A 15,988-nucleotide genomic window follows, 5' to 3' on the forward strand; every position below is an offset into this window, starting at 1 on the left:
GTGTGTGGGATGACAAGCCAAATTCCAAGTTAAACTGGGCATGGGCTCACTTACGTCCTGTGGACCAGCCGTGTCATCTCCTTGTATGAAAGCAAGCATATCCTATGGGATTCTTAGAGAGCCCTGAACATCAGGGTTGTAATAATGCAAAAAGTCAAGTTTATCTTCCATAATTCCATAATCTACAAGTAAGACAGTAGAAATGATCAATGGAATAGAAGTAAATGAATCATGATGAAACTGTTTTCTTTTGCAGAATATTGCCTTCTTTGGAATCTAAGTCATGAGTTGGACGTTCCTCAGAGACCTCCTGAGTGGAGTAAATAAATACTCCACTGGGATCGGGCGGATCTGGCTGGCGGTCACGTTCATCTTCCGTTTGCTGGTCTACATGGTGGCGGCAGAGCATGTATGGAAAGATGAGCAGAAAGAGTTTGAGTGCAACGTTAGACAGCCTGGTTGTGAAAATGTGTGTTTTGACTACTTCTTCCCCATCTCCCAGGTCAGACTTTGGGCCTTACAACTGGTCGTAGTCTCCACGCCTTCACTTCTGGTGGTTCTACATGTAGCCTATCGTGAGGGTAGAGAGAAAAGGCACAGGAAGAAACTCTATGTCAGCGCAGGCACCATGGATGGGGGCCTGTGGTACACTTACCTTATCAGCCTCATTGTTAAAACTGGTTTTGAAATTGGCTTCCTGGTTTTATTTTACAAGCTCTATGGTGGCTTTAGTGTTCCCTACTTTATGAAGTGTGATTTGAAGCCCTGTCCCAACACTGTGGACTGCTTCGTCTCCAAACCCACGGAAAAAACGATCTTCATCCTCTTCTTGGTCATTACCTCATGCCTGTGCATTGTGTTGAATTTCACTGAACTGAGTTTTTTGGTCCTCAAGTGTTTTAAGTGCTGTCTCCAAAAATACTCTAAAAAACTCAAGTCCTCAATGTGTGAGTGCCATAACCTCAGATATGTTAAATATGGTGAGATGGGGGCCCCTTCCTTGCTCCAGAAGCACCATTTAGACTCAGCCATGAGCACAGCCCAGGGAGGGGAAACAAAGGTACTCTGTGGCACACAAGAGGCTTAAAGCAAACCCTCATCCCTCTGAAGTAGACATAGGCTTCCTTGGAAAACAAAGGGTGTCAGCCTTAATGTCACTTGGGAGGAATTTTTTAATTTTTCAATATGTGCTCAGTTGTATATACTAGACAGAGGTCTCATTGTTTGGTGGTAGGGTTCATCCACATGAACCCTACATGAGTTGTGTTTGAATGGTTAATTGCAACGTAGTCTGAAGAAAGCCAACTAACAGCATTCTTCTAAGTGCTTAGATCTATCAACTGGAAAATATAAAAAGTGACACTTCTTTCGAATGTGGTGGCCTCCAAACAACAATTGAGGCACTGGCAATCGTTCCAAATGGCAGCCAACGCTCCACTCACTCAGCCCTACTCAAACTTTGTAGAGAAAGCCTGTGATGAGGGTGGGGGTAGCAGCTAACCAGGGGCACACAGAAGCACATTCAGTGAGGGGGTTCAGCCTGGGGAAAACTCCACAGAGCCCAGGACGCTTTGCAGTTTAGGTGTCCCTGGATATAAGTGGACTAGGGGAAAGGGAAGAAAGCCATCATTTACTGGCCTCCAGCTTAAATACAAATGTTACTGGGAGATAATTCCACTTAAGCCTGAACTAGCAGACATTTGCAAGGGTCATTCTAGAGTCATGAGGGAAGGCAGGTCCCACAGAGAGAAGCACGTTGGTAGGGAGCAAGGGGAAGACCCAGAAAAAGAATATGCCTACCTGATAGTTACTGAACACTTATCTTTAACCACAGAACAATGAAATACTTTGTAAATTTCCATATGTTGGACCTTTTTACAATCAGGAATTCACAATGTACTATACAGTATGTCATAGTTTGCCTACGATTTGCTAGTACATCTTCTAGAATAGATAGTAAAATGTGTGCTATGGTGTTACATTGGTTCAAAAAATGTAAAAAGAAGAAAAAGATATGTTTATTATCACTTGATTTGAAAACTATGGCTTTCTTTTACTTTCCTATTAAAAAAAAATCACAGATATATTCTCCTTGGATTTAATACTCTAACATATGTGCATTTCTCCAGAATAAAAATGAAGTGGTTTTGCGGTGTTACTTGACTGTCATTGATATCGTTACTTGGCTGCACTGGGCATGATTGTTCTGTGAAATAAAACTTGTTCTGACAATTTTAGAATAGGATTTGCAACCCTGCCTGGTAAAGATAGCTCAGAAATCATTCTTCTCCGCTGGGATTTTTTAAACAAAATGTAAGTTCATAAAAATGTAATTTTAACTAAAATTATGTCATGTCTTCCACAGCCTGCCCTCTTTAACATAAAATGTCTCACTACAGTTCATGCATAACGAAGGTTATTTGTGTCATTATGTAGCCTCCAGACCATGCCGCCAACAGCGGTCATAATCTGTTTTAAAGACTGTCTGGACAGCAGAGAGGATGTGAACTCTGTGGTCCCCCTCCTCCAGTTTACACCACATGTCACTGCTGGACTCAGGTACTTGTATACATTGTACTTCACCTTGTGACATGAAAACATGTTTGTGTTTTCACAAAAGCTAGCCTTCACAAATTCAGGTAACCAGGGAGGACTTAAAGGAACATATATTTTTTTCTACAGTAATAGGTGGTTAAAGAGGTTTAAGGTTTTGGAGGCCCTGATCATGGCATAGAATCTAAAACATAGGGTTTTAGTGCACAGAACTGGAATGGACATCAGGGAATTTTTCAGTCTGAGGATGAATTTGCTGCTGAAACGCCTTTGGGGACCTCAGCCTCTTCACCTCAGTTATGACAACAAGCTCTGCTCAAGCTAAGAGGATTGGATGCATGTGTACATTCTTGCCTTTCCACTTTGCGTACAGAGGAGACTTAAAAGTAATGGAGGTAAAGGCCATGCATAAAGTTGTTTAGATAGGAAGGGGAATAATTTTTTTCTTTTTAAAGCTTAATTAATTTACAAAATGAGTTTCCTATATGAACATTCTGGAGGCTGTCTTGGTGTCAGTGAAGACCCAAAGCATTTGATTGAGAGAAATTGGCAGTTAAATTTTGCCATCTTTATTCTTTCTCTTATCAATAAATATTTATGGAGCAATGATTAATAGAAGCAAGACACTGTGTTGTGCATCTTTAGATATAATTCCCACCTCCAGAAAATTTCCACTTCCATTAAGGAGCATGGAGGTGAAGATGGGGTTGAGTATCTCACACCTGTATCCTGTATTTACATCACCTCACTTGACCCCCCTACAAGCTTCTGGTGCTCAGATAGTAACCTTAGAGATGAAGAAAGTGAGACCCGCAAAGGCAGTTACTCCTTTCAGGGACACACAGCTAGTAAAAGCAGAGTTAACAATCACCATAGTTCTGCCTTAAACAACCTGCTCACCATATCAGGCTTCCCAGATCACTAAACAGATGTCTTTCTAATTTCACTCAAGCCATTCCTGACTTGCAATTATTTTGTTTCCCTTGTCCTCATCCCCAGAATCTTTCTGGTTACAACTTTGCCCCTGGCCACAGGTTTTCCTCTAATTGGAGCTGGAGGGTATCTTTTTTTCAAGTACTTGGATAGAAGAATGCCAAGCGTGCAAGTGGCTATGGTTCCAATCTTCTCAAGGAAATTAAGCCAACTTTCTTCAGAGAGACAAACTGCAAAGACTAGAGGGGAGGGGAAAAAAGGCAAAGACCTGAGGATGTTTGAATTCTTTGATCCTGCTATCCCTGACACTGGCTCCACCCCTACCCTTTCTGCAGTTTAGTTACATCGAAGATAAATTCCCCATTTTTGTTTAAACTGGTTTAAATTGGGTTTCTGGGCCTTGCAACTAAAAGAGTCCTAATAAAATCATGTTCTTCATTAATTTCTTTCCTGTATAATAGAAAAAAGAGGTATGACTCTTCTCCTGTATTAGCCTTTCCTTCTTAGGCTTCAAGCATCCTAACTTTTACATGTGTGTATGTGTAGAATGTTTGTGTCAATAGGAGGAAAGACGGGAAAGGATGCCAACACTGGTTACAATAAGAGAAGGAGAGATGAAATTTTTCTTTATCAATCTTTTCATTGTTTCACATGTACTTTTGTTTTTAATTTTTAAAAAAAATCTCTATATTTCCCAAAGATGCCTTAACCATTTTTTATTTTTTGGCTGCGTGGCATGCGGGTTCTTCCCCGGCCAGGGATCGAACCCGCGACCCCTGCAGTGGAAGCGCAGAGTCTTAACCACTGGACCACCAGGGAAGCCCTTAAATTTTTAATAAATAAAATAAAGCAATTGAAAACCCCAAAGTGCCCCATCTCTTTCTAGCTCGCATCTCATCACATGCATGTAACACTTGCCTTAAACATTGATGCCAGTGTATTCCTAGTTTACATTTTATTTTGCCTGTATATTTAGTATGACACAGCACAAAGGAGAGGGCATTTTGCAGCTCTGTGAAAAACTGGTGAGGAAGGAAAGCAGTGATGGGGCACGTGGAGGTAAAAAATGTCAGCGTTCAATTGAATTTTAATGACAAAAGCCCAAGGGAGGCATTCTGGTAGAGACCTGCCAGCAGCTCTTTCTTTAATATAAAATTGGGTCTTTTCTCACAAAGCAAATCTTCTTTCAGCTGTAAAAGACACCGGTGATTGTGGCGAGTTCTGAGAATTTTCCAGAGATCTATCTTGTTTCCACTGTGCCAGAGAGTTTAACAAACAGCCTTCCTATTCTGAGAAGATGTAGATGATCTTTTAAAATTCTATAACTGTACCCATAAATTCTGTCCGAAAGCAATGGGAAATGAGCTCTGGATGTTACCCAAATAAGCCACCATTCCCGTCTACTTACAGGTGAAGTATCGGATCCTTCGCCACCTGTGGAGATTTAATTTTCTATTAAAAGAAAAAAGAAAAAAATGTTGTCCAGACAAAAGTGATATACGTAGTTTTTTAAATCTTGTTTTAGCTTTTTAATCTTTAACTTATTTTTATCTTAAAGTTTCTATCAGACATTAATGTCTCCTGTCAGAGTGGAGATAGGCAGAATGGCTGTGGTATAGAACTGCAGCAGGCTCTGCTTGTCTGTGCAGAGCAACAGGAAGTTGAAGAAGTGGACTCCAGAGTCCTAGCCCTCAGGGAAAGGACTGGGGCAGAGGAGACAAATATTAAGCAGTACAATTTCCACATTCTTGTTATAAAAATGTCATTAACGAAATTGATGATCATCAATCCCGTTACTGAAAGTATGACTCACTAGGTTAGCCAAGTGCCTTCAATTAAAAAGCATTGATCTCAAAGGAGAGTAAGTACAGTAACTTGAGACCTTTCTGTAGAAGATTAGCAAACCTGATAAGCCAATCTTCTTAGAGAAGATTGCTCCTAATCACATTAATTTAATGATGAGATTAAAACTACTGACCGTGACCAAGGTCGAGAATCTTGTCTCATTGATCTCTTCACATCCTTGTATTGCCACAGCTCAGGTCCCTGGTACTGAGGAGTACGGTGTTTCTGGGGAAAAAAATCTTTGTGTTCCTCTTGCCTCTTCCATGTTTAATCTACCCAATATTTATTCCTCTCCACCTAAAAGAATTCTGATTTTGTTGGGGGTGGCAATGTGCCCACCTTAAAAAAAAAAAAAAAAAAAAGCACATTTCCCAGTCTCCTTTGCATGTAGTTAGCAGTGTGTGACAACCTTCTTGTCAAAACAAGATTTTGTGACTGATGCTTTGGGGAGAGTTAAAAAGTGGAGCCGATCTACCTTGCATGCTTTTTGCTTCCCCCGTCTCTTCCTGACTGAGACATCATAGCTGGAGCTGCAGTGAACATTTTCTACCATGAGGTGACTCTGAGGATGGAAGCAAGACCTTATGGATGAAGGAGCAGAAAGAAAGCTCCTGGGACATTGACACCATTATGGAATTGCCATTAGCTCTGCGCCGCCTGTCTCCATGCTTTTGTTTTTGTTGTTATGTGAAAGAGAACTTAACTCCCACCTGATGTAAGTCATTGATTTGTTAGTCTCTTTCACTTATAGACAAAAACAGTTCCTGACTACATTCATATTACTAATTAGGATGAAGACACAGAAGGCACGCTTCTATGTACTGAAGACAAAAGAAATGACCAGGATATTGAAAGGTAGAAATGAGACGTGTTTAAAGATCTCAATAGACTTTTGTTCAGAACAAGTCAGGTGAGGAACTTCCCTGGTGGTCCAGTGGGTAAGACTCTGCACTCCCAATGCAGGTGGCCCAGGTTTGATCCCTGGTCAGGGATCTAGCTCCCACATGCATGCCGAAACTGAGAAGCCCGCATGCTGCAATGAAGAGGCCGCTGCGGTGCAGCCAGAATAAATAAATAAGTAAATAAAATATATTAAAAAAGAACAAGTCAGGTGAAATGCAACAAGTAATCATTCTGCATCAAGATTTAAATTTTAATATGAGACCAGGATTGATATTGGTTAATGAGGTAAAGTCTGTGGAGCTTTAGCTGTCCATCACCTTAACATGAACACAGTGTAATATGACGCTAATGAAAGAAAGTTCACTTAATTCTGTTGTCCTAGAAGTTCATGTTCAGACTATAGGGAATGACTTTCCCAATGCTTGGAAAACAAATAACTTATTTCATGTTCCAAGATTTGAGAACCAGGACCAATGGGTGAACATCAAAGAAATAAAGATTTTTACCTAATATAGAAATGTTCTATCAATTTGAACTGCATCACAATTAAATGATTGCCTGATAAAGCACTGAGACTTTATATTAGCTATATCACTATATAAACCTGATACCACAGAAAGATCTCTGATTAATAGAGAATTGCCTTAAAAAAAAACAAATTTCATGTATTATACAATAACAAGACTCCTCATTACAACAAACAAGTTGGGCAGTTCCATAGAAATGGTTGTAAGATTTACCTTCTTTAAAATCATGGCATATAGTGACATGTAAGATAATCAATGTTTTCATTCATCTTTTCTTCAGCTTGAGAAATTCTAATTTCATTTCAAAGTCTGGATCAAATATTTCTATCAGAGAGCAAATTTTTGATATAAAATGGGGATAAATAATACCTATCTTATAGGGTTGTTGAGCGAATTAAATGAGGTGATCCACGCAAAGCATTGGCACATAGAGGTTATTTTTTAAAATGTTAGATATTAATACATGGCTGTATTATATCACTTCTCCCTCCGTTATTTGCTTGTTTTTTTTAATCCCCCCTCTAACTATGAGCATATTGAATGCAGGCAGAGCCAAGGCCTTCATCTTCATACCTTAAGGGCTTAATCCACACTAGTTGCTGACAGCAATTAATATATTCATGAAATTTACAGCGCAACTATGTTGTATAAGCTAAACAATCATAGTATTCTGGAATTGGAAGAAACCTTAAAAATACTTCCAAATGAGAAGACTACAACTCAGAATGATAAAGTGACTTTGCCTAACGTTAGAGGAAATGACAGAGCAAGAATTCGGTTATTTAAAACTCCAAATCTAGCCTTCCAGAAGCTTCCTGTACAAATAGCTTCAAAGATCTCTGGAATATTGGTATTCCATGTAATGGCCGACTGTGTTGCTTCCAGTTTTTGTTTGTTTTACTTTATTAGGCAACTAATTCTGATTTAGCTGACTCTGATTTTGTCGGGAGTGGCAACGTGCCCAGCTTAAAAGGCACATTTCCAAGCCTCCTTTGCATGTGGAGGTGGCACTGACTACCTTCTTATCAGAACAAGATTTTTCGACTGGTGCTTTGGGAAAAGTTAAAAATATGTACAATCCATGCAAGGTGACTCTAGTCTGTTTCCATTGTAAACGGTGGCCTATTTTTCCTAAAATGAATCAACAGCTAATATATCATAGTCATCTCCCAATTTTTAAAACTGTTCCAATATCTATTCAAACTATCATAAGTAGTCAAAAATATAAATGACCACCACATATTAGCCCATACCCCTTATAAAGATAATTTTAAAAACAATGAAAACGTAATTCCTGGTTCAGTTTCTGGACCTTAGCTACACACACACTTCCCAGTCTTAGCTTGCCACCTTGTGGCCTCTTAGTCCTGTGCAGCTCAGCGTTTGACCAGCGTTTGATACAGCAAAGCCTCTGGAACTGAGGAGTTTACACACACATACCCACTTTAAACTTATTTTATACGCAGGTAAATGAGCTGCACCTCAAATTTCACTTCCAGACCAACTTCATTCCAGCAAAGGCTTACAAACCTTAAGTCAGAGAGACAGATGCTGGCAGCTACAAGTGAAGTGAATTAAAGAACATGCACTGAGAGACAAGTGCACAAAAACCATCTAAATATTTATGGAATAGGACGTGCATACACGATTGCTGAAAAGGAGTGTATGTAACGTTTCCTGGGATGCCAATATGAACATCGCCTCTAATAGAGATGGGAAAGCAAGGTAATAACAGGATTTAAATATAGATTTTACCAAATCCAAATGGTGGCAGGGTCTCTCTTCCCACTCTGACAGGGTTATAAAATCTACTACAATGTCTGCTTTCTCTGCTGAAGGTATACGTACATATGTGTGTGTACATGTACATATATACTATTATAACTATTATATAAATTTCCCTTCAAGCAGTATTCTAGGATTGGTAACCTCAGTAAGAACACATGGGTCTCCTGGAATAGATGAGTCCGGTGGTGACAGCCAGCTACCTCCTATGGTTGTGATTAAATCAGTGGACATATCAGGAGCAGTGTCTGACACGATTATTAAATATTACCCATTGTCCTACCAGATAGAGCCAGACTTCACTCTTGGGTTCCCAAGCCTCCCTTCCAGGATCTTTGAGCTCAGTGCTCAAACTGCAGCTCCACTGAGTGCCTGATTCAATAGATCAGACTTGAAAGCTCTGCTGGAACATGTCTGCCCTTTGCTTCCCTGCTGTACTTCTGAAAAAAGCTGCCTACACGCTATAGGTTGGTTAGTGAAAAGAAAACAAAACATAGCCAGGCTGTAGGAAGGCTGGGTTCCAGCCTATAGTTTTAAAATCGAAATGTAGATTTTCTCTCATTGTCAGGGCTGTAAGCTTAGAGACAGAGAGAGTGCGAGCGAGCACAGGAGCACAATAATACAAGTTAAAAGCTCAATGATTACATACAACCAATCACTACTTTGTGTTGGAAAGTGCACACCCCTATCACACAGAACATTCTGGATGTTTCTGGTTGCTTCGCTTCTAGCAGAGGTGCTGTTGCCTTTCATACTTCTGGCTCATCTACTTCGGCTGGGGAACTGGTGTGGGATCAGGGTTTTGTTGGAAGAAACTAGAGTTGCTTCAGTTTCTCGTTTTATATTGGTAACATGTAGACTGCATTTTTTTTTAGAAAAACTATTTTTAAAGTGTAAGACACCAACATATGCCATGACATGTGACAACTTATAATTTTGCCTTATTACTAAAATAAGTTTATGGCACTGCTTCCCATATTTCCAATGAGAACTTTCCCTGTATAACCCTGCCACTCTCCACCTTCATCCTCCTGCTTTGAAATGGCAACACCTTCAACCAGCAGGACAGAGAGAAAGCGTTCTGAACCAGGGGTCAAGAGACCTGTTTTGTAGGTTTACTGTCACAAGTCATTTAATTTCCCCGTATGTCACTGTCTTTATAAAACAGGGTTGCTAAGTTTCCTATTCTTCTCATGGAGCAGGGGTTGAGAATTACACTTTAAGCTGTATAAATCAGGTTAGAACACCACCCGACTGCCACCATGGATTAGAAAATTTCCTTTGAGGACAGATATACTTGAGAAAAAAACTTTGTAATGCTCCAGTTCTAAGTAGCTGTAAGCAGGTTTAGCAAATACATTAAGGATGCTTTTGAAATTTTCAAATAAGTAAATGTAATGAGTTTACCAGCTACCTAAGTGGTTTTGTAGGGTTGGAGGTAACAAGCAAGAATTACCAAAAGGTTCCAGTTGTTTGAACATCTCGGTTGTACTGATTGCAGAAGTGTTGTAGAAATATGTAAGAGATTGATGCTCTGTATAATCCCATCCCCCTTCCCATCCCTAAGTGTCTTAGGTGTTGCTTTACACTGTGAAGCCTCCGTATAAAAGGGAGGACTTTGACTTGGCAAGGGCGGGGGCAGTCTCCTGGTGAGGATGACTCCTAGGTACCTGATTTCTAAGAATTTCCTCGTGTGATCTGCTCCTGAATAGTTTGAAACCCACCGTGTCCTCAAAAGCCCTGTGACTTCAACACCTCACTGCTTGGCAGGGACCTCGGCACATGAGGGCTACTATTACCACCCCGATGCCCCGTTCCTCTTCTCCAACCTCCCCTGTGGGATAGCGGCACTTAGGGGGTCCAGGACTGGTAGCACTAAAGTCTGTGCAAGTGCAGCTTGCAGAATGAACATTCTTTTGCCACACCCATAGCTATTCTGGGGAACACGAGAACCTGGTGGCTAAGGGGGCAGCAAACAAAACCCCTATTATTAGTCTCAGTTATAGGGCTCCCCATACACACTGACTAGAGTGAGTAGAGAGCTAGGCACAATCCACTCTAGCCCTCCACAGTGGCTTCTCATTTCCTTCTGTCTCTCAGCTCCTTTGCTTTCTGAGTGAACATCACCAGTAGGGGCCCTTTGCTCCTCTATGTTCCCTACCTTCACGGCTCTAGATTGGCTTCCAGAAGTGGTTTTCCCTCCTTTGGAATCAATATTAAACTATAGACGAAAAAATTTCATAAATGTGGGTCTTAAAAAAGGAGTATCATTTACAAATCATCTCCTAATACTGTTTCCTAATCACTTGGGGAAAATGCCCTCCAGCTACCAGGACAATCTTCACAACATCATTCCAGCTAAAGACACTGAGCAACCTCTTAGCTCATGTGGCTGCCTGTGTTCTCCATACCAAGGGATGTACAAACTCTGGAGTCAGTCTGCCTGGTTTCAGCCCTCAGCTCTGCCACATACTAGCTGTGCAATCTTCAGGCAAGACACCTAGACTGTCCTCATCTTAAAATGAGGATAAGAGCACCGAACTCTTAAGAGTTGGCGAAAGAAGAAATGGAAGTACAAGGAAAGTTCCTAGCACGGTGCCTGGCACGTAGTAAAAGTCAAATAATATTAACTGTTTTACTATTACTAGCAGATCTGACACACGGGACTTAGGCCTGGGAAAGCTAGATAGAGCAGGTTCCTGCTAGACTGTACTCTTGGTCTTGAAGAAAGAATTCAAAGCTCATCTCTATATTCTGCAACTTTATCTTAACTTAACCTGGATCTCCCAAGACTTTTGGGCCAAGAGGATACCATGAAGAAGCTACTTTCCAAAACTCCTTACGTGTACCATGTAGCCTGGAAGCACGCTCTCCACTGAATCTCTTAATTTAGGACTTCAGCACTGGACTCACTCTTCTTACACCACTTCCTACTAACGGCATCTTCGGTGTACAGTCCATCCAATAAATTAGACCAAAAGCTGTTTCAATTTCTCAACTCTGTCAGCCTTCACCTACATTCTAATTCAGAAACATAGTTCTCTGGCCATTTCCAGACACTGTGTTACATTACTCCTAAAATCTTAAATTGCAATGCTCCAGTCTTTCATACCTAATTCTTGGCCTTATGCCTACTATACCCTCTCTTTGGCACCATTAAGACCTCCTGCGGAATCTGAAAAAAGATGATACAAATGAACTTATTTACAAAACAAAAACAGACTCACAGACTTAGAGAATTTATGGTTACCAGGGGGAAGGGTCGGGGGGAGGGATAGATTGGGAGTTCGGGATCGACACGTACACTCTGCTACATTTAAAATAGATAACAAGAAACTACTGTACAGCACAGGGAACTCTGCTCAATAATCTGTAATAATTGGGAGATGAAGTTGAAAAATAGATACATGTATAACTGAATCACTTTGCTGCACACCTGAAACACACTGGTAATCAACTATACACCAAAATTTAAAAATTGTATAAAAATAAATAATACTGAATCTTCTAACCCCCCCTCAAAAAAAAAAAAAGACCTCCAGTCCCTTGACCACTCCATTTTCCTTTTTTCTTTTTTCAAAAATTTATTTATTCTTATTTTTGGCTGCGTTGGGTCTTTGTTGCTGTGCGTGGGCTTTTCTCTAGTTGTGGCGGGCGGAGGCTACTCTTTGTTGTGGTGGGTGGGTTTCTCTCTGGGTGGCTTCTCTTGTTGCGGAGCACGGGCTCTAGGCGCACGGGCTCAGTAGTTGTGGCTCGCGGGCTCTACAGCACAGGCTCAGTAGCTGTGGCGCACGGACTTAGTTGCTCCGCGGCATGTGGGATCTCCCCAGGCCAGGGCTCGAACCCTTGTTCCCTGCAATGGCAGGCGGATTCTTAACCACTGCGCCACCAGGGAAGCCAGACCACTCCATTTTCTTCTGTCCTCTTGGCTTTGTTTCCTACCCTAACCAGCCTCAATTCATTGATGTAATAATACTCCTCCTGGGACTATGCAACCTCTTCCTTCTTCCTCCACTGTTCAAGCTGAGGAACACTACTGGAAATATTACATAACCATGCAGACAGTGCTACTACAAGATTATGCTCTCCTAACTCAGCTGGGCCTTGAATGCTGATCAATAATCCTTTTATATTTGGCCCCTTCTCTCATTCCTCACTTCAAACTTTAACATTTAAATGTTGACTTCCTACTTTTCCAAGGCTTCTTCTGGAGCAAGAATGTTCTGTTTCCTAGGAACTCAACATTCCTACTTAGTCTAAGAGATGTCCTTTCTATTTGGTAATGCTAATACCTCCACCTGTTCTTGAGACCAGGTTCCATCTACTACTCTATGTCAGCTTCTGCCTCTTTAATGGGTACCTCCCCAGAATTCATAAATATTCGACTTTACCTTAAAGGCCTTCCAATAAGGTCAGCTCCTAACTAGTTTCCTTCCCCATTTTCTCTCTTCTGGCTTCCATAATGCTCCATACCCTACCTCCTTTCCTGGCTGTCACCTAACACTTCCTTCCCAAGTCTTCTCTGCTTTTTCTTCTGCCCACTGAGTGTCCACTAAGTATTGGTGTTCCTCAGGGTTCTCTCTGTGCTGACGTATTTTTTCCCCTACGTGCTTGCTGCTTCTTTCAATTCCAGCAAAATGTATCAGGTGCTTACTATACCTCAGATTATGGGCTAAATGCTCAGGAGATAGGAGACAAAGACAGGATGCTTGTCCTCAAGGGACAGAGCTGTTTCAGACCCCTATAAAGAACTGATCACTATACCTCTCCGCCTTAATGACCTACAAGAACCTCAAACTCAGTATTAGCCTTTCCTTCAATGCTATGTTCCTTCTACAGACATACCTGTTTTATTGCTCTTTGCTTTACTGAACTTCACAAATACTGCATTTTTTACAAACTGAAGGTTTGTGGCAACCCTGTGTCAAGTCTATCGGGGCCATTTTTCCAATAGCATTTGCTCACTTCATGTCTTTGCCACATTTGTAATTCTTGCAGTATCTCAAACTTATTATTATTCTATTTGTTATGGTGGTCTGCGATCAGTGATCTTTGATGTTATTCCTGCCAAAAGATTACAACTAGCTGAAGGCTCAGATGATGGTTAGCGTTTTTTAACAATAAAGCATCTTTTTAAATTAATTTTTTTGAGTATAGCTGTTTTTGAGTAATGTGTTAATTTCTGCTGTGTAGAGCAAAGTGAATCAGTTATACGCATACACATATCCCCTTTTTTGGATTCCCTTCCCGTTTAGGACACCACAGAGCACCGAGTTCCCTGTGCTCTACGGCAGGTTCTCACTGGCTGTGTTTTATACACAGCAGTGTATGTGTGTCAGTCATTCTCCCAATTCATCCCACTGCCCCCGCAACAAAGCATTTTTAAAGTGTGCACATTGTTTTTCAGACGTGATACTACTGCATACTTAACGGATTACAGTAGAGTGTAGACATAACTTTTATACACACTGGGAAACCAAAAAGTTTGTGTGACTCAGTTTATTGCGATATTTGTTTCATTGCGGTGGTCTGGAACTTAACCCATAGTATCTGAGGTACGCCTGTATGTTGTCTTGGTAAACAGCATCATCATTCACAATTACCCAAGCCAGAAAGTAAAGAATTTTATGATAATCTATTTCTCACATCTGAACCCCTCTCTACCAAATCCTCCTCACTGGCACTTAAAATATGCTCCATTTGTAAAAACTAGTTGGAATCCATAACACTCTCCAGCTACCATTCTATCTTCTCTTTCACAACCAACTTTCCAAAAATAGGCGTGTACACTTGCTCTCTACATCCCTCAAAACTGGCTTCCATTCAAACTACATAATTGCCAAGGTCACTAATTACTTTACCACTAAAGCCAGAGGATGCTTTCCATCCTATGTCTCATGATTTTTCCTATCACTTAATCTACTTTTATTTTAATTTTTATTTTTTTGCAGTACGCAGGCCTCTCACTGTTGTGGCCTCTCCCGTTGCAGAGCACAGGCTCCGGACGCACAGGCTCAGTGGCCATGGCTCACGGACCGAGCCGCTCCGCGGCATGTGGGATCCTCCCGGACCGGGGCACGAACCCGTGTCCCCTGCATCGGCAGGCGGACTCTCAACCACTGCGCCACCAGGGAAGCCCCTTAATCTACTTTTAAATACTGAGTCCCTCAGAGTTCAGCCCTGAACCCTTTCTATGCACTTTTTCCTATAGCCAATCACCCATTCACAAAACGGCTCCTCTTCCCGTCTCACCTACCTGAACATATGGTACTTCTTCAACTACTTATTCAAGGCAAAACCCTGGAAATCTTCTCTGCTTCTCCCCTCCTCTTCCTTTCCCATAACTCATAATGATCAAGTCCTCTCAAATATTTTTGGTCTCTCCAGTCCATCCACCTTTCTCCTTCAGCCATCACCACTCCACACCGACAGTATCCTCTCCCCTGGATGACTTGGACAGCCTTCTTAACTGGTCTACTTGAATTCCCCAATAGAATGCTCTCACCAGAGTGAACTTCTAAAACTGAAAATGTGGGGCTTCCCTGGTGGCACAGTGGTTAAGAACCCGCCTGCCAATGCAGGGGACATGGGTTCGATCCCTGGTCCGGGAGGATCCCACGTGCCGCGGAGCAACTAAGCCCGTGAACCACAACTACTGAGCCTGTGCTCTGGAGACCGCACGCCACAACTACTGAGCCCGTGCGCCACAGCTACTGAAGCCCGCACGCCCTAGAGCCCACACACAACTACTGAAGCCTGCGTGCCTAGAACCTATGCTCTGCAACGAGAAGTCACCACAATGAGAAGCCCACACATCACAATGAAGAGTAGCCTCTGCCCAAAAATAATTTTAAAAAACCCACAAAACTGCAGATGTAAGAATCTTATTCTTTTGATTGAAACCCAAATGTGAACCCAGGATAAAGTCCAATTAGGTCTAAGACAGTGTGATGTGGTCCTTGCTTACTTCAAACGCTATCAGGCTTTTTTTTGTTTTTTGTTTTTACCATTTCCTCAAAAGTTATTCTTACCAGTTTTTCAGTTTCCCCTTAGCCTGGAGCTTTCTCTGCCTTGCTTCCTCCAATACCTCCTTCTTTAGTGAAGTCTTCATTAACTGCTTCCCCTCACTACAGACCATGCAGTATCATATTCTCACGCCATTATATATTCTTACAGTACCCCCAGAACTAGTAATGATGGTAATTGTGTACTTCTGAGCTCCATGAGAGTTTGAGTCAAGTTTTCTTCAACTTCCATTTAAGCATTCAATAAAATTTTACTACTGCTAAGTACATACTATGTTTAAGGTACTGGACTAGGTGCTTGGCATAAAGCAGTAGGCGATCTAACTAGAAACATTTCTGCCCTTGTGCAACCTATAGCTTGGTTTTGCGGCAGTGGTGGTGGCGGCATGAGATTTAAGCACGGCAGAAAAAAAGCCA

The 15,988-nt window shown here is 41.4% G+C and overlaps 1 protein-coding gene and 1 non-coding gene across 2 annotated transcripts; one reads left to right on the plus strand and one right to left on the minus strand.

The window, feature by feature from the left end:
- Positions 1–283: 283 nt before the first annotated feature.
- Positions 284–1,087, plus strand: GJB7 (gap junction protein beta 7). Its single transcript, XM_024733727.1, has one exon. It carries the CDS (start codon positions 284–286, stop codon positions 1,085–1,087), a length of 804 nt encoding a protein of 267 aa, XP_024589495.1.
- A 3,145-nt stretch (positions 1,088–4,232) lies between these two features.
- TRNAG-UCC (transfer RNA glycine (anticodon UCC)) lies at positions 4,233–4,305 on the minus strand. Its single transcript has one exon. It is a non-coding gene; the product is annotated as a tRNA-Gly (tRNA).
- Between the last annotated feature and the right edge of the window lie 11,683 nt (positions 4,306–15,988).

The sequence above is a fragment of the Neophocaena asiaeorientalis genome, unplaced genomic scaffold (assembly GCF_003031525.2).
Source record: "Neophocaena asiaeorientalis asiaeorientalis breed wild unplaced genomic scaffold, Neophocaena_asiaeorientalis_V1.1 scaffold248, whole genome shotgun sequence".
NCBI classification, from domain to species: Eukaryota; Metazoa; Chordata; class Mammalia; order Artiodactyla; family Phocoenidae; genus Neophocaena; species Neophocaena asiaeorientalis.